This window comes from Drosophila tropicalis, unplaced genomic scaffold (genome assembly GCF_018151085.1).
Source record: "Drosophila tropicalis isolate 14030-0801.00 unplaced genomic scaffold, ASM1815108v1 contig_593, whole genome shotgun sequence".
Classification (NCBI taxonomy): Eukaryota; Metazoa; Arthropoda; class Insecta; order Diptera; family Drosophilidae; genus Drosophila; species Drosophila tropicalis.
Genome location: NW_027173070.1, coordinates 9,559,744 through 9,581,971, shown reverse-complemented (window position 1 = coordinate 9,581,971; position 22,228 = coordinate 9,559,744). Strand labels below are relative to the sequence as shown.

At 34.5% G+C, this 22,228-nt stretch overlaps 1 protein-coding gene across 11 annotated transcripts in view; it reads right to left on the bottom strand.

Moving 5' to 3' along the window:
• tn (tripartite motif containing protein thin) overlaps positions 1-14,397 on the bottom strand; it is a 30,759-nt gene extending 16,362 nt beyond the window's left edge. For 3 of the 11 annotated variants that reach the window (XM_068288919.1, XM_068288922.1, XM_068288926.1), the window contains exons 1-5: positions 13,937-14,394; positions 12,066-12,159; positions 4,648-4,788; positions 2,697-2,832; positions 29-171 (exon numbers count right to left, since the gene is read on the bottom strand). In XM_068288919.1, the coding sequence (XP_068145020.1) occupies positions 29-171; positions 2,697-2,832; positions 4,648-4,782 (414 nt within the window). In that variant the 5' untranslated portion in view covers positions 4,783-4,788; positions 12,066-12,159; positions 13,937-14,394. Of the gene's footprint in view, positions 1-28; positions 172-2,696; positions 2,833-4,647; positions 4,789-8,597; positions 8,921-12,065; positions 12,160-13,936 lie in introns of those variants that run through there. The other 8 variants (XM_068288920.1, XM_068288921.1, XM_068288923.1 and 5 more) reach the window with 5 other exon arrangements.
• Positions 14,398-22,228: the final 7,831 nt, after the last annotated feature.

The window sequence follows — 22,228 nt, the reverse complement described above, 5'->3', positions numbered from 1 at the left end:
AATTTTTAATAAAACGAAGTAAAATTACTTGTGAATTGAAGCGGGTAATCTCGCGACGCAAAATGTCCATATGGGCACTTTTGCAGTCCTCGCAAATCTTCTTCTCACAATGGGCACAATGCGAGAGATAAGCCTTTTCCGAACACACACCGCAACGTTCCATTATTTGACCTATGTGGTAAGAAGGATAATTGAAACAGTTTTAAAAAACAAGCTTTGATGATAAATATTCAAAAGTTTCTAATTCTTGATTATAATCTTTCAAAGCTTTGGGCAACAATAAATATCAAGAGACTGGAATTAAATACTTTATTTAAAACTAAACTTCAAGTGTTCTAAGATAAGCTAAAATTTTGCCTCAATGTCTCTATGTTTTCTTTCTCTTTATGTTGCCCACCGTACTCAGTTGTAATGAGATAAAAGTCGCTCCCCTTTTCAAAAAAAAAAATTGGCTTTTTGGTGGTAATATCCTATCTACTGTCACTCTGATTGTTTTTGGCACTGTGCACTCAATGCAATGCAATGTCAAACGAATGGAGATTGACAAGCCGCTAGCTCATCAACTGGCACTCTCGGTGACAATGCAACCAAGCATTGCCACACTTAAAAACGCATAACATGCTGCTGATGCTGCTTGTGATGCTGCTCCTGTTGCAGGCGACTAATGCGATTTCGAGAGCAACGCCAAATGCAAGAAATCAGCTGCATCTAAGTATGTACATATGTATGTACAACGGTGTGAGTGTGAACATATTTCTGTTTATGTGTCGATGGCAGGCACACATCCTGCTGGCATCCTGGCATGCTTTCATACTGACATGCTGGCATCCTGGCAATGCAAATAACGAGCCGCTAGTTGCCGTTGCCGTTGCCAACAATGCAAACATTTCGAAGATGTCGCTGTTACAGCAGTCACAGCTTGAAAAGTAAACTTTTCTGCATCAATTGCTGATGAACCCGACCGCCCTTTTCGTTTCTAGTCTCTTTCTCTTTCTTTTTCTGCTTTGCTTTTTTTTCTCTTGTCTCCATGCCACATGACTACAATAAAACCTTCCTTCACACAGGCAGACAGACCCACTGATAGGGCACGGGGTGTATAGCATGCCAAAAGAGATCCGACTGCCAATAGTTGGCTTCTGTACTTTGTGTATTTTCTTGTGTAATCATATGGAAAAGTGAATTTGCAAATACTTATATACATAAGAGTTGGTCTAGCATGGAGTCCTTCATAGTTCCTTTAAGCATGCCGTGCTATGGTTTATACCCAAGCATATCCATAACACAACTGGCAATTCTGCTCTGCTCCTTCTATGTGTACATACTCTTGCCAATTGGTGGTGTACACTTAATTCAGTCAGTAGTTTGCCAAGGCATCAGACCAAGTTGGCAAGTTAACAAAATATTAATATGGCAATATCAATAAATATAAATTATAGAGTAAAGATAATCTCACGCAGCTTAACATATTTGACAGCTGCATTTTGCTTTATATCTTATTTTTATCCTGCACTTTTCTTTATGAACAAGATAAGTAAATTTTTCTACTTTACATATTTGAAGTTTTATCCACAAGTTCCTGTACTATTCTTGTGAGTTTCTTAATCTACGCAAAAGTAACCAAGAACTTACTAATTTCAATCAATAACTAAAACGAAACTATGACTAGAAAAAGGGATTTGCATCGTGAAATGGAAAGAGTACATAAATATCGTTGGAGTCCAATTCGCATAAGTTTCTCAGCACTTGGTTTTAAAATTTACATAGCCGATTGTCAAATAAAAATAAAAGCATCCAAAAAGAAAAAAAAAACAAACTTAACTTAAACCTTTGTCTGCTTATTAACTCTGATTGCAAAATGAAAGGAATTTGAGCAAGTTTTCGCTTTTATTTTTTTTTTTTTTTTCGTTACTCCTTCAGCCTTAGCTCGTTTCGGTTATTTGCATTCACTGATGAGTCTATAGTTGGTTGGTTTATAGTTGGTACACATTTGCAATTTACCATCTGACTATCAACTTTGGCAAGCTATTTGCATAGTCATGCTTACAACCTGGTCGAATGCAAATTATTCAAATTGCAAAAAACAAAAAAGTGAAATATTTTTGTGAACTGAAATCAATTTGCTTTTGCTTAGTTTTAATTGCTGTCTCGAAAGGACTTCTCTCTTCCACGCCCCCTCTGCCAGTTTCTCTATCGTAATTGGATAGCAAATATTTTCGCTTTTGTGATCAAATATTTGTTTTTTTTTTTGTGTATGTTTACGTATTTTGTCGAGAGGAATTTAATTACAATATATAAATTTTATTAATATCATTACGGTCAAAGAATGTTGTTTTTTCGTTTGTTGCTGTTGTTTTACAAAAAATATATATTTGTTCAGTCGTAAAAACTGAAAGGCTGGAAAGGATAAAGGATAAACTGGGCTACCCCCAATCTCTCGACTGGGCTGAACTGAACTGGGATAGAGTTTGCTTTGTTTGTGTGCAAATTGCAATTTTATATTCATGGCCATTGCACAGAATATTAAATAGCGACAGAGGCAAAGATTCAGTGAATCAAAATTCATTTGTTCTACAACGACTCTCAGATTTCAATACTCAATTCGTAGTTTCAAGTTCCGCCCTTTCCCCGATTTTTCTCTAGATAAGCAGAGCCAACAATTGCAATATTGAAATTTTAATCAAGCATTTCAATCTTACCTGATGTTGGATCTGGCAATTCGCCGGTAATTTCGATATGCAATTCGAGAAAACGCTGCAGGGTGACATTGGTGGGAAAGGCTTGAACTCCATTGTAGGGTATGCGATGTTCGGCACGGCATTCGGGACATTTGACCTGTAATCAATTGATAATTTAATTCAAATTTAGTTAATGGTTAAACAGAAATTCTCGTAGAGTGCTTTGTTCTTTGTTCCATAATTATTTCATTTCTAAACTAGACAAATATTTTAATGAATGAAATTGATTAATTTAAGGTCTTATCTAGTGCTATAAAATGTAGTGATAGGCTTGAATAGTTTTCCTTCGGCTTCACCGACATTTTAAATGAAAAACTTAAATATATAAGTATTAATTTTTGTTTTACCCACAAGGATTCTCAAAATTTTATGATTTGTTTGATTATTTAACAACAAAAACACCATTAAAAAAGTCTACACTGAGCTTCCTTAGTATTTCGAATGTAATAATTGCAATACTTTCTTAAAATAAGACTTTAAAATGACACTCTCATTTGAGTAAAATTTGATTTACATAAAGTATTTCAACAACTTAAGGCTAACACCGTCTACGATTATCATAAATCAGTGATTAAATGACTCTAATAGGAGTCGACAATGATTAAAAGAAGGGATCATTTGGACCTCATCAAAAGGCGTCGGATACTAGAGTCAGAATATAAACTCATTGATGTCCATTTTGATCAATTAATCATTAGATAATTAAAAAATATTCATATATAAATGAATTCGTATTTACGATGAACTTTTGGTATGATTGATTGGCTGATTCTTGCATAATTTAGAAGGCAATCCCACAATATCACAGATCCGTCACTAGTCTAAAGAAAGAAGCAAGACTTCTTTTGAATATTCCTGGAATTTCGATTTCGATAATTGTTTGTTTTTTAAGTTTTTGGCATTAAATAGTTGTCAAGTTAAATACATAAGCAGTTTCATCATGTTTTTATACATGTTTTCTTACTCTACTTAAAAAAAAATATTAATGAAAAATAAGATAAGAGGATAAGAGATCATGTTCTTAATATACATATATAAAGAAAATACATAAATTTGTCAACTGATATTTCTAAGGCCATTAATATTATTTTTTTGTTTAAAATGGGTTAATGAAAAAAATGTTTAACAATAAAAATTGTTTAATTGCCAATGGACCATTCTCTTCCAGCAGAATCCAAATTTTATGTTTCAAAATTAATTACAAACAAAAAGTAGTCCAATTTAAATTTTTACATATTTTTACTAAAATATACGCAACTCTAAAAACCAATTCACATTTGGCAATATCACGTGAAGGCATCTTGAGGGCGCAATCAGTTTAATCTCTGTCATGGATTTTCCAACCAATGATAGTGCTTTGGCTGATTTTTCTCGGATATTCGCATGACAGTTATTGAAAGGGACTCGCGATTTGATCATTGTTTTCTTGGCTCTACGCCTATTTATACTCAATTTTTGTATGTGATGGGATGAATACAATGAAAATGCTTACAAATTATTTGCGTGGTGTTGGCTTTGGGCCAAAAGAAATCTTTATAAATACACACAGACACAGAGTCATACATATACTTATACATACATATGTAGGTAGGTACGTATGAGTGTTGATATATATATTTTAGCTATAAAATTCTTCTACGCAAATGGGCCTCAAGCAACAACAAGAAAGATTTTCAACTCAATGTTTTCGGCAATTTGTATATATATATATGTACACATGCAATATAGATGAGTATATAGGTGTATATGTTTATGTATATATATAATTTTTTTCGTTTTTATATTTTGGAGGCGCCTTTTGTTTTCATTTCCCTCAAGCAATTTTTGTCTTTTGCTTCTTTCTTCTTGTGTCGATGTGTGACGTAGTCTTAAGTAAGAGATTTCGGCTCATGCATTATGATTTATGGCTTACCTGACGTCGCACATAGTCGACCAGACCCTCCATGCAGGGCTCCATGCAGAAAGAGTGCTGGCATGGTAGCAATTTTGGTATGCGATACCTATCCAGGCATACGCAGCATGTCAACAACTGTTCAAATTGTTCCATGGCTTACTGAAAGGACAGAATGAAGAAAAAAAAAACGAAGCAATCATTAGACTTGATTTGATTAGACTCCGACAAGGCGGTGCAGCAGCGGCAGCATCTCCTGTCAATTTGATATTCATATCATTATAAATTCGCATCTTCCATTGCCAGCGTCTAAGCTCATCATAAGTCGCCAGCCAGTCAGTCAGCCCACCCGCCATCTAGTCAGTGTATCGTTCCGTCGTTCGTTTACTTCACCAAGTCTCTTCTTGAAGTATAATCCCACCCAAAAGCAAAATAAGAGGAAGCAAAACGTAACGAAACGAAGGAAAAAAAATCGGATTGCCGCATAACAAGCTAAGTAGGAGTTTCTTGCATTTGAATGAACACGGACCGAAAAGTCAGGCAATAAATTGACCATTTCGTTTTTGGTAAGTCGCGATACGCCTCCCTCCCCGTCCCATACCAGCAGCATCTCCCACCTACACACCTGCTTCGTCCCCACTGCTCATCCGCAATCCTCCCGCCATCTCCCTGCGCTTCATCGGCCATGCGCTTCATTTGTCCTGGGCAAATATACTAAGCCACAAATCTGCTTATGGCTGCTGCTTCATTAAAAGCGGCTCGAAAGCTCAGTTTATTTAAAGAATGAACTCGAAATGTTACTGAAAATGAGCCACTCACATGTACCTACAGATAGAACCAGAAAATGCTCTACTTATCCAATCATCTGTATTTGTTGACTCTATTATAGATCTTCTATATATGCCCTAAATGTTTAAAGTTTTGGGTTGGGAGCACTTTCTCCTCTTGATCTAGATTCGCTCTAATGATGCTCTACGAATTATAAATGCAAATAAAATGAAATTTATTTGACATCTGTTTAGCAATTTTTGTTGGCAAAATCTATTAGCAATCAAGTTTTTCTTTTATTTTCCAAAACTGTGTATACTATTCAAATTAGAATTATTATGTTGCATTATTGCATATATTTCCGATTTATTAATGCTTATTACATTATTCAATGTTTCAATTGTTTATGGATTCTGAATTTGATATACTTAGAGTTTAACATTTCACATTTAATGTTTCAAAAGTCTAGAAAGATACATATACAAAATGATAGAGTTGGAGACGGTAAACTAGATAGAATTCATCATATAATTGATATAGCAAATCAAAGTCTAAAAGAGTGTTAATTTTCTTCTATGTTTGGTCTACATTTCGAAATTCTGCTTAATCTACATGTTGTCATATTCAGTTTAGTTTTAGCTTTAGTTTAATTAGCTCAACTATTAAAGTAAGCTTATGATTAATTAACTCTCCCATTTTCTATAAAAAATTTACTATAGACAATTTGAGTAATCAAATGTAATTATACATATATATTTTTATCATTTTTACTAAGAAGGGCAACCTCAAAACGCGACTATTAAATCTCAAAAATTCTTAGGACTTAACTAAAGCTATTAAAGTACTTGCTTCTTATTTTTCGGGAATAGCGAATATGATAAAACATTTCTAAAAGTCTTTATGGTTTTTTTTTCAGATTTTCCCCCTAATTATTTATAAACTTTTGCATTCTATTGATCTATTCGGGTTTCCAAAAGATTGTTATTGATCTCTTGCCTCGCATTTTCAGCTTTTTTTCTTTTTTCTATCAATTGTTAGTAATTCTCAACTTGTTTTAGCATAAAAACCATGGTTTGGTAATTGTGATTCTAAAATTTTCAATAGAGTCTGTTGATAATAAAAGTTCTTTAATTGGCCATATGGACAACGTGGTCACCATCTGTGATAGTTAAAATTTTCTAATGTTATTCATAAGATATCCAATTAAAACTGCAGACTTTTAATTAACTTTCACTTTGACTTTAAACTGTAGATAAAAATTTAAATTTTTGAGGAATTTTCAAGAACATTTGCCTTTAAACATGTAAGCAATATTACGATGACAAAGGAAACTCTAACAATAAGAAAAAATTGAACTAAATAACATCTAATGGATAAAATAAGAGATGAATCGAACTAAAACCTATTTACGTATAACAATGTCAAAATAATAAATTATAAAAAAGAAATATTAATGAAATAAAATAGTCGAATATGAGCTTTCACATTGCCCAAGTCAATCTTGGCTTAAATAAACTACTCCTTTTGGGTAAAATCATTCGATTGATTTATTTATAAAATCATTTGCAAAGCTTTTATTAATTCCACGGAAATTATATTCTATTGAAAAAGTAATAATATATAAATATTTTTGACAAAATTTCTCAACGGAATGTTGTTCACACGAATAAAAATGACACAGATTTCCTACAAGATGAGAAAAGCCAAAAAGTACAATTTCATCGTGTGTGCATATAAATAGAAAGATACATTCAATTTTCGCCGCTGCTGCATCTTTTGCTATCGCCTACACCCTGTGCTCGAGTGTAGCCCCCCTGTGTTTTTTTTTTTTTGGTAGTGCGCACTTCCTGCTCGTAAATAATCAGCCAGCCCCACCATACAGAAATTGTATAGATACATTTTTGTCTATATATGTATGTATGTATGTATCTGTTTCTGTATCATCGTCAACATGGCCTATGGTATACCGCTAATTGTCGTATGCCTGTCTGCCATTATTGCTTTCGGTCTACATACATATATTTAAAGCGTTGCTTTAATGCGGCCAAAAGTTCACACAATGTGCGACACACCCACACGCCCATTTATATATATGTATATACATATATAAATTTATATGTATGTATGGATATGTAATGCGAATGGCAGGCAATTAACTGGAAAATGCGCTTAAAAAACAAATTGAATAGAAATTTTGTCGCACGCTCAAATTGTGTGTACTCGAAAATCTACGGAAGGCTAAGAAGGTGAAGGAGAAATAGGAGGAGGACAAAGTATGTATGCCCTGGTATAGAAAAGGTGGTGTGAGTGAGTGTGTGTGTGTGTGTGTGTGTTGGAAACTAATTTCGCAATTGCATTTCTGAATTGCCAGTGAAAGGGATTAAAATTGAAAAGCTTCGCTTCAACGAGCAAACCAAACTACCTTTCCTTTCACTCCAAACTGGTTAAATTTTTGCACAAACATATGTATATATATATATATACTTATACATACATATACCTAGTATATTCTGGCCATTGAAAACCAATTGCAGACCATCAGTGGCATCCCAATGGCATTTAATTCCATTTAATTTTGCTAACTAATATGCCAAATTAAGTGGAAAATTGTATGAATGAGCGAAACAAAAAACCAAAAAATAGGGAAAAAAAATAAAATTGGCAATATATATTAGCATTCTATTATTTATCTTATTTCGTCAGAGACAAATCAAGATTGATGCCGACAGTTGTTCAATGTTTTGTTTATAAAACACACACACACACACAAACAACAACAAAACGAAATCATTAACCTTGAATCTTAATTTTAGCCAATTATGTGACAGACAAGAGCATGGCTTTGGCTAACTTAACAGGAAACAGTAAAGGAAACGCATAAGAAGCAATGTCTGGCCAAGTGCAACTGCAACTCAAGATCATTATGACGATGACCGTACATCATTATCATCATCAGCAAACAAACTATCCATCAATTTACTCAAGAAAAAACACACACATTTTAAAGACTAGGATAGAATAAAATCTAGGTCACACTTTTTAGCAATGGACAAAAAAAAAAAATAAATAAAACTGACAAAGTGACGAAAAATGCCGGATAAAAGCATTTGCCAAAAAAGAAAAGGGAAAAAACCACAAACTAAACGCAAGTCAAAGATTGAAAAATAAATACAAATCGATTGAATTTGGGTCAAATGTCTTACCAATATAGAAATCGGAAACTATGGTATTTGCCCAATGTTGTTGCTGCTGCTTTTCTTGTTGTTGCCGTTGCTGCTGCTGTTGCTGTGGGATGTGTTGTTGCAATCATAAAAATGCAATTGGTTTGAAACTTGACTAGACTAAGAATTGGTAAAAAAAAAATCTATGACAATTTTTCACAAAACACACACACACACAGACACACAGAGAGAGATAAAGCGAGAAAAATGAACACAATTCTCCTTTAAAGATATTAATTTCCGATCGGGCACTTTATAGGAGTAGATTCAATTCATATAACTCTTTTTTATATATATTTTTTCTTTTTGTTTTGTCGAATTTATAGTAGAGAAATAAGTTTTTTAGTTCGTTGCCGTCTCGTAGAATACGATTGGAAATGTAAAAACCGACTGAAAACTCAAGTGAAAATTGCCAAGCACATGAGGCGAAAATACAAAAAAAAAAAAATAAAATAAAATAAAACGGAACACACACATACACACACACACACGAGAAGAAGCAGTGTATAATATTTTAAATATATACAAAAAAGAAATCTTGTGCTGTGTGTATCCAAAGATATATGCCCCTACATATATTTATATATTTGTTTCTATGTGTAAGTGAATGAGAGAGAGAGAGAGAAAAAGAGAGCCGCTATATAAGATACAAACAAACAAAATACGCGATCGAAATACAAACGCAAAAGATATATTCTTGGCATCAAGCAGTTTCTTTGTATATGTGAGCTACATGCACACACACACATAATATATAACTATATACATACATACATAGGTATATACACAGGCCATTAATGAGTTACCAAATATATGTAGTTGCCTTTGTGTGCTTGTGTGCGTGCGTGTGTTTTTGGGAAATGAAGTTTTCACATTGTTTGCTATAACTTCAGGCCACAAGCAAAGCATTTCCCATTGCCGTTAGCAGCCACAAAGTAATTTGCTTATCTGACAGATACATTTAACACACACACACCCATATACATACACATGCTCACACTCAACTCTTTGACGTCATTAAATGACTTGGTATTAATATAGACACACGCCGGCATTTTCCATCTAATTCTAAGCATCATGGCATAGGGCCTAAAAATAAAATTCATTGAAAATTGGAGCGTTTGGCTGAAATTACATTTCATTTACAATTTTTACTTGTTCACATTCCATTTTGATGGCCCGAAAGAAAAAACCAAGTACAAAAGGGCCTTATTAAGTGCCTTCGATTGGCCAAGCAACCAAAAAAAAAAAAAGCAGAAAACAAAAAGGAGTACTTCAAATTGGCCCTCTCACAACTTCTTCTTGTTCATTCTCAAGGTCGTATCTCTTGCCCTGCTCTCTTACTCTCTGGGAGTCGAGATGTAAGCTAAATATAATGCTATAGCCCAGGAATTCACTGGCAGACTGCAATGATCTAAAGATAGAATTGCAAATGCTTCATCCCGAAATAAAAACAGAGAAAATGCAAATCGAAACTTCGCCAGGGGAAAAATTGTGTTTACTTTCGTTTTTTTTTCTTTTTTGAAGACTTTGCATTTGAAGTAGAACGATCTAAAATTGATATCTTTAAAGTGGGCTAAACGTATACTAAAGATACTAGAATATTACATTTCAATTAGCGGCAGTTGAATTATTCAAATACTGACTTAAGCCATTTTTGTATGAATTTAGATTTGCCTTGAATTGTTTATGCTAATTATTCTCTTCAAGTTTGTTTGCATTAGCATAATACATAGGTATATTTACTTATATCTGCAAATAATTTGTTTATTTTTCTATTTATGACTTTAATTACTTTTTCTTTACCTATCATAATAATAATTATGGTTTATCTTTTAAATTCACTTTAGTAAGAGGGCAATATGAATATGATCTCAAATCATAATTAGTTCTTATTTATGTATGAAGTCCCTTTCAAATTTTCAAAATAACTGGTTTGGAAAACATCATCATTGCGGTTTTTACTTTTTCTATGTAAGAATGTTTTTATATTTTTTCGTTTTTAAATGTCAACTTTAAGTTTTTAAAAGATCATCGAACTAGAGTTAGATTTTGTCTTTAATCCGTAGTTTATATCAAGGACCACGAACTTTTTTCATGGGCAACAAAATAAGAGTAGGATGTCGGCATAACAAAGGCTATAGAGTTGTTACAAGAACATCTTCATCATTTTGTTTGTCATTATAATTAGTGCAGACCTTTCGTTGTCTTTAACACCCTGTTTTCATTTATTGGAGACGAGAAATACTTTTCTTCGAAAAGCGGAAAAGTTCCTATAAACTCTTTATTCACTTTTGCTTGTAAAAAATTGTTTTATGGATGATAGAACTTAAGTATATATCGATTAAAAACTTCGCAAAAAGCAACCAAATTATACGCAACGGTCATTTCCGACAATATTAAATATATATATTCTAGTCGAGTCGATCTAGCCATGTGCGTTTGTATAAACGTAACTCATAACACTTGGATTGCCTTCCAGAATTTTTGAACTATTGCAAACAAATTGAAAACACTAAATACTGTTATTAACAGGCATACCAAATTGAAGTTCGACAAGAAATAGCCAATTGAATTAGTCTTTACTAGGTCTATAAAGACGTAGTTAACAGTTGATTAGGTGCGACGCTGCACATCTAATAGTGTGAAAGATAACATGTCCTTGCTAAGTAAGTATAAAGAATCTTCTATACACTCATCTCATCGTATAAATTTCAAATATTTGCTTCACTTAGTTAAAGAAAGTCGGCCAGGCGACTTATTTAAGCTTTTTTTCTTTCTTCACTGATTATAACAACTATAATAATAATAGAATATAACAAAAATATAATATAAAAATATTCGTACTATTATAAGAAAACTACTTAAAAGTGATTCGAATATTTTAAAATTTCTGATTGACCCTAATTAAGTATATAAATATTGCTACATACATATGTATATAACAGAATAGAGATACATTTATGTATATATAATAAATGTGAATCGACTTGTCGATAGAAATGTTAAGTAAAAATTTATTTATATAGGGTTTGCATAAATATTTGTGTTGCTAATACTTTAATCTTTATGAACAAAAAACAATTGTAAGAAGTGACCAAATAAACATTGTTTTAACCTCTTTCATTTAGTGTAGTTTTAGTTTTGTCATTTGCTAATCTCAGAGTAGGTAATCCAAACGTTGTTAACCCAAATCCTATCGAATCGCTGACCTGTATTACGCACATTGAGTTAATTGCCATAAATTATTACATTGCTTTGGATGGATATTGATTTTGTGGTTACATGTTCAAATAATTCACAGTGGAAATGAACTGAAATGCATGTACATTATGTTTGTCTAATCTTTGATTATAATCGCAATCCGCTTAAGGTTGGAGAGGGACATAAGTCAAAGACCTGAAAACTAAGTCACAAAAGGTCCGGGGAAAATAATAATAAAATACTTACAGGTTTTCTCTTGAGACGTCTGTTGGTTGCTTTTCGTAGATATCCGAGGCACCCTTTCCGGGGCCTTATCTATTTGCTCTGTTAACTGCGTTGCCTGTAAGTAAATGTATAGAAACAATAAGCCAAATGATTACATTGACAATGCCAAATTGAATGATTAATCAATTGAATTCGCATGCGTTTATTTTGTTTTTTTCTTGGCTAATGCCCCAAAATCAAATGTTGCATTCAGGAAACAGACAACAAGGCTCCGTGCGAATAAGTAAATACCTACTTAAGAGGTAAGCAGTCAAGCGAAATAATGCCATAATATATATATTGCGCCTTGGATGAGAAGAGATATCTTTGACTAGCCAGGCATTAATTCATTGTTCAACACCTGAAGAAATGTAGCGATGCATTGTCCATTACCATTATGACATTAAGCCACAAGATGAGAACTTAATTATATTGCAATAAAGGAAACCGCATTGACTAACAAAGAGTCCGATGCGTCCGTATGTATGTATGTTTGTGTGTACATAATGAGAGTAAATGTGAATGGGTGAAATAAGTTAAGCTTCAATGCGTTTTTGGCCTGCGTTGTGTATGTGGGCAGATAAATGGTAAGACTTAATTAAAATCAACTGCAATTCCATTACACTTCTTCCTCATTCTTTATGTGTGTATGTGTGTGAGTGTGAGTGCATAAAGAACTTGTTGAGTAATTTATAATTAACTTGGCAAATTACAGGAAAGTATCTACAGTCTGTTTTTCCTTTGTAAATTAACTCAAAAAGTTGCACTTTGCTTTAACACCTGGCAGCGACCTTGAACTTCCTAGCCATACGTTGCTTTTCATTGAAAACACACACACCCCCACACACACACACACACATAAACACACACAATCCCACCCACCATCTCGAAAAACACACATTTACTCACACTATTTATCTGGCAAGTGAAAAATCATTGCCTACTTTCAGGCGAAACACACAAAATCCTCCTCATAAATTTTCATGCTAAAAACAAGCAGAAAAAAACCAAAAACCGCAGGGGGAAGGAAAATTGAAATGGCATTTTAATCTTTTGCATTTAATTTTGCACAACAAACAACAACAACAACAGAAAGATGAAATGAGAAATGAAATGAAAATGAATTGAAAATTAAATGAATGTATTCAGAATAAACATTCAGGTGTGAAAATAAAAATAAATGGCCAAATAGAAAAGAATTTTAATGGCCGACGGGAAACCAACTCAAAAAAAAAACTGAATAATCGCAATGAAAAAGCACAAAACATAGCAAACCAAAAAAAAAAAAAGACGAGAAGAAAAGAAACAAAGCGCAAGTCAAATATGCAAGAAAATCCGAAAATTAGTGGAATGAGGCAAAGCAAATGAAGAGCTTGGCAGCAAACAAGCAAGAAAGAAGGGGAAAAGCAAAGAATAACAAGCAAAGAAAATGTCGCTGATTGAATAGAACTAAAAATAAGGCAACAACGCGGCGTATGAGCAATGCCAATGTGTGTGAGATTTGAGTGTGTGAAATTATTGCCATGCTTTTTGATGACTATCTACATATAAAAAATAGAAAGCACAGAAGAAAAAAAAAGAATATCTAAATCTGAGCAACAACTTTTGTGTGTGTGTGTGTGTGTGTGTTAATAAAATGTTGTATCTATATGCATAAATTTCAACAGCAACAACAAATGCCACCAAGATGAAAATAATTTTGACAGCTCTTGGCAATAGGTGGGCGTTAACGATGGGCGGGCTACGTGGGTATGAGTTTTGTCAACCAGATGACATTTTCAGTTTTTGACATTTTACATAATCAGGCGAAAACCAAGAAAGGTGAGGGCGAAAAAAGAAAACTCTTCACTCACTTGAGGATTTCACTGCAATTCGAGGATAATTGTTGTAGCCGTGGCAAATTTATTCGCATGCCTCGGCGGTTGGCAGAGCAACACCACCAACTTTTCTTTTATTTTGCTCTCTCTCTCTCTCTCTCTCTCTCTTTCGAACTATGCAAATTTTGTTGCCTTATTTATTATTATAATTTATGGCTTTTTTATATTTGATTTTGTTTGAGGCACACACACGAGGGCAGAGTTCATGCGATGAACCCTTTTCACCTTTTGTCGACACCCAACGCACAGGTGTAAAGACCCGATCACGTCAACTCTCTCGCTCGCTCGCTCGTTCTTGTATACGTTCTCGTTTGATCTATATGTGTTTTTATTTTTCTATTTTTTTATCGAACTAAAAGGCTATTTGCTTAATTGGTCGGTTGCGTATACGTCCACTCGCGAGCATGCCAGAAATGAAAATGAATGTGGGGCTCTCCGTTGGACGACAATGATCAGCCGTTCTTCCTTGAGGTGAATTTTATAAAAATAATCTTTTGCCAAGCAACCAACAAATAAATATTTCTGTTTTGTCTGTTCGCATTCCCTCTCGAAAGAAGAAAAAAATCAATCTCCCCCGTTAGTCCCCCTCTCCTTTTTTTTCACTTTCACAGAAGCTTTCTTCTTTCGCCCGACCCCAATGAACCTGAATGTGTGGAAATTGTCTACATATTTGCATCTCACTCTCCCTATCTCTCTCTCTCACACTATATATAAATATATGCATAAATACTCTTGTATAGATGCAAAAAGAATTTAACAATAAATGCCATTTACCAATTTTTTTGTCGCGTAGAAAACTGAAAAGAAAATTATGCGTATTACCTGCAAGGTTTTTCCTTATTCCGCAGTTACTTTTCATTCGAATGATCTTTTTACTTTCTCTCTCTCTCTCTCTTTCCAGTTCACTTGTTGAGGTGGAAAAGTAACCCACGCATTTAATTTAATGAATCATTTTCGTTTCTTCATCGTTCATAACTATTTATAACAACAATTTTTAGGTATTTATTGATCTAGTATATAGCTAAAAATATCCAATGTGTGAAAATGTTTAGTGTTGATTTCTGTTTTTAAATTAATTTACTATGTTGTCTGTTGCAAAAAGATGCAAATTGAATTTCCTTTGTGGCAATGGCCTTTCGTCTGCATTTGGTTTTTTCTTCTTTTGTTTTGTTTGGACTGACTATTAGACTGTTTGTCTTTTGTCTAGCCACACATGACAGACTGACAGAATGCCTGACTGACAGCCCAGTCTATTGTCAATCCCAAAGATGATGAATTTATGGTTCTGTATTGTGACTTTTTCCGCACATCCAAAACAAAAAGCCACTGCAATTTCTGACAATGACATCCAAGGCATAAAGTTTTCATCAGCTGAATTGTCAACGCCTGCAAAAACCAAAAACAACAAAAAAAAAAAACCCGTTGATGGACTAGGTCATCCTCAGGCTGAGGAAAGAAAGCACTTCCCATTCTCCGTTTGAAAAAAATAAGTGCAACATGTGACAATTATCTCACATTCTCAGAAGCAGCATTAATTTATTGCACATTTGAAGTGAAATCATTAAGCAAGTAGCATGATTAATTACAACTGATGGATGGTTGGATAGATGGATGGATTGATGGGTTTGCCAATTGGCAGGAGGCACAAATAGGCAGTATTGATGGGCACCACTCATCCCTACAATTCGTACATACATACATATGTACATACATCCAGTTGAAGCTAATTGTTCAAGGAGCAACAGCAAGGATAAGCTGTATATTCTGGACATGGCAATATGCTTAAAGTGGCAATAATAATGAATTAGTAAACAATTTCAAGTATTAGGCAAGCACAACAGGCCAAGTAATAACTAACCAAGAGGGTAGATATAACAGTTATCAGTAATGTCACTGACTGACAATCTTTACGTTCTTACAGTGATCATTGCTTAGTGGCGCAACGAATGATGGTATCGGTAATGAAAATTCTAGACTCAATCAACAAAGAATTCCTGAAACGATAACAGTAACAAAAACAATCGATAAATTGTCATCTCTAAGCTAAGACATTAATCTAAAGCTTTATTTACGCAATTACCAATTATATATGATCGGTAAATATCGTTTAAGAATCGAATATAAACTATGATATCGTTAGACTATCGATAAGTTCCACAAAGAAGTTACATATAGCATTGCAGAAAAAAGGGTTTAATTTAATATATGTATATTATATAGCCACAATGCGTAGTACTAGGCGAATAAAGAAAACTATGGTTAACTTTTGCCAAAATTGCCTTACCAATAAATAGACACTGTTAACAAGCTACGTTTATCCCATAAGAAGTGAAAAGTTCAAGCTTTGGCAACTTTGTATGTGGGCCCTCGTTACTTGGCAAGGCAAAGACAAACTATTTCCAGTCAGACACATGGCGTTAAGCACATAATAACCAATTTCTCTAAATACGGCCATAATTATGAACGCCTACACACACTCGCACACACAAACACACAGAGACAGAGAGAGAGAGAGATAGAGAAAGAGTATCCTATTTGTGTTTTCTTGTTGCTGTTGTGCTTCATTTAGGCGCGTTTGTTCTCGCGGACTTTTGGTGTGGGGAAAAGGATGTTTTGCTGGGGAAAGCTATGCGAATGGCCAAAATGGTAGGGGATGTGGTGTGGTGACTGGGAGGGGTTGCTTTTTGGGCAAGGATTTGTCGTAATTAGCCATGCATAAGCATATGCTGTCGTCTGAGCTCAAGGCTGACTGCCTTTCTCTCCTTCTATCGCTCGTATCCTTTTGTACTTCTTTTTGGCAAACATAGACAGAAGCAAACACTAAGCAAAATGTACATAATTAATTGTTTTCGGTGTGTATCTGAGTGAGTGAGTGTGTGTGTGTGTGTGGCATGTAGGCAACCGTAGGAGCTGCCATAATTGATTGCCCCTTGCACGTCACAGGCTGAAGCCAAAATGTTTATTTCGGTACAAGTATTTTTAAATGAATATTTCTTTAATTAGTTTGCTCTGCCGCTACTTTCCAAGCAGCAGCCTTTTCACTGCCTTTCAGTCCACTCCTTTACACCAAATCAGTCTCAGAATCGTCGTCAAGGGGATTGGCTTGTGAAAACTAAATGTCTAAAGCCTTGACCGCAAATAATATTTACCCCAAATGTTGCCCGACCGCAAGTGTTTCCGTCTCGCCTCCCTATACCACGCATGTACGTATGTATGTATGGTTTTTCGGGCCTAGAAATATTTTCTTAAATTAACATTAGCAGCATTTGCAGTTGCCATTAAGGCCAAAGCCAGAGAGCCAGACCCGAAGCCGATGCCACAAAATCACCTTGGTTTGTGTTTTCTGCCATTTATGCGCCTTCGCTCAGCCATAATGGCCAACAACTGCCACAAATAATGTCCTGTGTCCTTTGCTGGTTTTTTGTTTTTTTGTTTCTGTTTATTTTAGTCGGTTCTTCTTTTTAAATTATGAGCCAGAGCAACCTAAGCAAACTAACTATAACAGTTAGTTCTTGTTTCAGCCAGCCAAACCAGCCAGTCAAATTAGCAAGACCGTAAAAATTACGTATACGCACCATTTGGCCGACACCGGGCAACCACCTTTGTTGTTGTTGCACGTGTTCATAACCCGTTTACTGCGTTCTTCTTCGCTTCTTTTTTTTGGCCATGACAAATGTTTTGTAATGTCGGACATTAACATTTAACCTTGAAGGTACAAATTACCAGATTTTTGTTGCTGTTGCTGCCCCCAAAGTGACATGCATGCACGCAACACCAAGAGAGGGAGACAGCGAAGGAGAGTGAAAGTGACAGAATGGCAGCGTAAAGTTTGTGGCAAACAAACTTTACCTCCATAAAAAATCCTGCGGCGAAACATATGAGCCCATACCGCCAAAGGCGTTACCAACTTCCAATGATGATAAGACCCACGCAGAAAACTGAGACGGGAGATGGAGATGGAGCTGGAGCTGAGGCACCACATGACGTCTCTGTCGTCGTCGTCGTCGACGCGTTTTTTTGATAAATAGCTTGATTCTTAACGGCAACAGCGGAAGCTAAGGCGCGGGAGCAGATTTATGACACATGCCAAACGAAAGCACAAAGTCACATGAAAAACGAGCCTAACAGGGAAATGCCGAAACCATTCAGTTCAGACTTAAAAATACCCTTTTAGCAAGTAGTAATTATTTTCAATTAAACTAACAATGCATCTTCAATCATCCTGGTAAAAAAAAAATGTTGTTTATTCGACTTTTAAGAAATTTATTTGATATATTAAACTTTAAGTACCGAATAAATTTTGCGAAAATACAACTTTAACAGTTTCCGGCCATAAACATAACTCATCATTAAATCCTATCTCCCACAAACATTTTTAAGAGCTTTAAATACCATTCTACCCTCTGACTTTATAGAGTATTAATAGGACAAACTGAAGAGGCCATAAGCAAAAAAATATAACAACGACTTATGTAGATGTTCTAAAAATCTTGATAGACTTATTGAAAATTCGTTAATTGCTTTAAGTTTGAAAACATTTTCTTACCCACTATACAAAAAATATTTTTTTGTCACTTTGCAAAAATTATAGAAGAAGCTTCACACTTCCAGCACATAATTTAAAATTATGGAAAACCTATGAAAAATTCTTCAACCTAAATATAGGTTTCAATTAGCCTTAAAATTTATATTTTAATGACGTTAAAATTTCTTTAATTTCCAAAAATTTGCCAAAATTTCTGAACAATAAAAACAATGAACTTTTAGCCAATATGCAGAAAATAAAATTCTTAAAATTAATTAATCAAATAATACTTAAAAATGACGACAGAATGAAGAAAATAATTAAAGAAGACAGTTTAACTAATTATGAGTGGATTTTTCTATTAAATCATAAGAAACTTTTATGCCATACTAAAAATGTCTAGCTTCTTAATTTATAATTAATGCCAAAATATTGGCATTTTATTGCTCTACTGTTTACGAATAAACAAAGTTTTGTTTATCAAAACACAAATTGAAATATAAACATTGATCGAGAAACAAATATATTTGTTTACTAAAGAAATATTTGGAGTAAGTATTCCAAACAGTGATGGATCCAGGGGAGTATTACAGAGAGTCCGGAGCCTTTCCTAGATCCGTCCCTGATATAAAAATATTAGAAAATCGTGTCAATTCGAATTTCCCGTTAAAAGATTAATCAATGAGATATTTTCGATTTGACTATTTTGTTATATTTCAGTTCAAAAATATGCTATCTTCTATAATATTGTGAGATCTTAGTTCTTAGGCGATTTAAATGAGAAATTTCATAAAATGTTTATTAAGTTTTTAAATGTTTCTATAGTGAACTCAAACAAATAAACTGCGCACCACTGTGCCTAAGCAGGTTGAGCTATCTTTAAGCCTCTTCACGTCAAATTGTGCTCACATTTTAGCCAATACTTTGTAGGGGTCTCAAAAAGAAGTTAAATGGCTTCCCGATCACAATTCGTTTAGAGTTACGACCCTAAAAAGATGCCAACGTCAGGGTTTATGTGAGTTTTTGCAGCGGTAATGTTTATCGATTTTATTCCGCAACTTAATTTATTTTCCTGATTATCAATTGGCCAACACTTGAGTCATTCGAGTTTGTCTTTATCGTTTACCCCCACCGAAAAAAAAACGACAGCAACTATTTTGAGTGCTCCAAGCCAATTCAAAGGCAAGTGCAATCGAATCCAAGCATTAAATCGCCAGGCACACGCAATTTACGACCCCCTGCAAATACTTTTTCCTACACCCACCCACACACACACACACACACACAAATGTATATTCAGTATATAGAAAATGTGTATATATAGCGTATTATTCTTTAAACTTTCTGGCGCTTCTCCTCGGGCTTGAGTTTGTGCGTAAATTGAGTCATTGCTGGCTGATTTCTTTCTCCCCTCCCCCTCTCCTTCCATAACCATCCCAAATCAAGTTTGCACATTTATAGCGATGCTACGCAAAGGATTCAGTTTTCTTACCTGCTGAATGCTGAATGGATACTTTATAGAATTTTTTAAGGTTTTGAAGATGGAGTATACATTCGATCTGCTTAGGATGGGTGACAGGTGGCCAAACATTTTCTGGCAACATAAATCAGTGGCTGCCTTCATTAGGGTTAAATGCTCACTCTCATTCATTCATAATTCCATCGGACCGCAATATCATTTGGGGCTGGCTTTGATTAATTGCTTGGCAGCGGCAAATGTGGCAATTATTTAAATTTCTTATTTCGGTTTTTTTTTTTCTCCTCCTCATACTCACTCTCCTAGTATGTTTGTGTGTGTGTGTGTGAAGCATTGCGCATAATTTTTGAGATAAGCCAGAAAGCTGAGAAATAAACATTTATGCGCGAACTAAGAGATCAAAATCAGCCTCATGGGTAGGTCTCATTTTCATAAAATTCTCATAAAAGTCTCAGATTTTTTGGGGTGAGGAGTGTGGATTGGGGTGCGTATACTTGATATCTGACTGCTTTAATTTGTTGGCTGGATAATTTACAACTCAAACTGAAAATCTGCAGCGGTCATGAGTCGCCAATTGTCAGATTGTCAAAAATGTTCTCCTACCACTTCATCCACCCAAGCCAATCGTCTCTCCGCCTGCATTTTGGGTAAAATGCAAGGAAAAACTGCGAAAGGCAAGAAAATAAAGTTTAGAGCTCCATCGTGCTTTTATTTCTTTGCCTTGCAACTTACGAATACCCTGGGCGTGTTTGAGTGGGCGTTGAGGAAGGAGCAAACTCAGCTCAACTCAAGTCAAGCCAAGTTAAATAAAAAGTTTTTCGTCAACATTACGCAAATTAGTTTGTCAGCCCAAGCGAATGCAACCCAACATAGCCCTAATGACATCTAGACTGTTGGCCAAGTTTCAAAAGATGTTTAAGCCCTAAGCTTCACCCCCCGTCTCCCTTCCCACCTTGCTCCCACTGGCATACCCAACTCATTTGCAGGGCATTAGCTTGGAATATGAAATCAAAACCACTAATAACAATTTTTCTACTCGCCGTTCTTCTATTCTATGAGTATTTAAGATAATAAACTTCAATTGTTTTGTTTAAAGTGTTGACAGCCTTTGTTTACAGACAAACTAGTATTCAATTTCCTCGGAAATCTCAGTTAATTATCGTCTTCATGGGGCTCCTTTTATGAAACTTGAGAAATTTTTCGCTCCCAACTTGTCAAAATCAAAAAAAAAAAAAATTACTACTTATAAGTAAACAGAAAACTTTACATAATAATTTTTCTTCTTTTGTTTGGATTATTAACACTTAGAAGTTATTTTTGGCTTAACATTTTATATGCAATTAAATTATAAATAAAAAATTTGAAACTAAGCTTCAGTAAAGTTTTGAGTTAGAGAGTTTATTAAACTGAAATATTATGCTTTCCCAACAAATCGATTTAAAAATGTTCAACCTCTTGTATCACATAAACTACAATAAGTCGACTTAAAATTTTAACTCTTGCACGTAATGCCCGACGGCCATAAAGTATTCACTTGAAACTCGATACAGTACTTAAAAACTAATGGCCATCAAATTCGAACTAACTTCTATATGCAGGAAGCAAAGTATATAATGAAATCCTTTTTGATATACTCAACTGAAGACCTAAAGGCTGAAAGGAATTAAGCCCATAATGCCAACTAAAAATAAATAATTAAATTTTCGACTTTTTAAATTTAAATTTAAAGTTCGTCAGGTAAATGAATATTTTTATGTAGTCGAGGGAACCAAACAGGGAAATCCGGTTCCGTTTCACCTAAATCTGAAATATTCCAAATCTAAGGAAAGCAAAATGAATCCCTTCTGAAGAATATTTACAGATGCTCCAAGTTCTTTTGTCTGTCATATTCAATATAATAGAAGTTGGTTAGTTTAGTAGAAGAAAAAAAAACCCTACTTAAGTCTAATTCAATTGAAAACCACAATTTCAATTTACTTGATATTCAAACCCAAAACTGTTCTTTTACTTCATTTGGGCCATTCATTTGATATGCATTAATGCCTTCTTTTGTTTCCTTCGCAAAATCATAAAATCAAATATGCATTGAATTACCGTGTACAGCAGGACAATTATATTATATACCTTTTGGCAAAAACAAAAAAAAAAAAAAAAGGAGGCTAAAAGAAAGGGAACTTAACTCAATTTGCTGGCCATAAATTTGCTACCACAAGCAGCTGCCCCCCGTCCACCCACTCATGAGGCACCTCCACTCCTCACTCCCCTC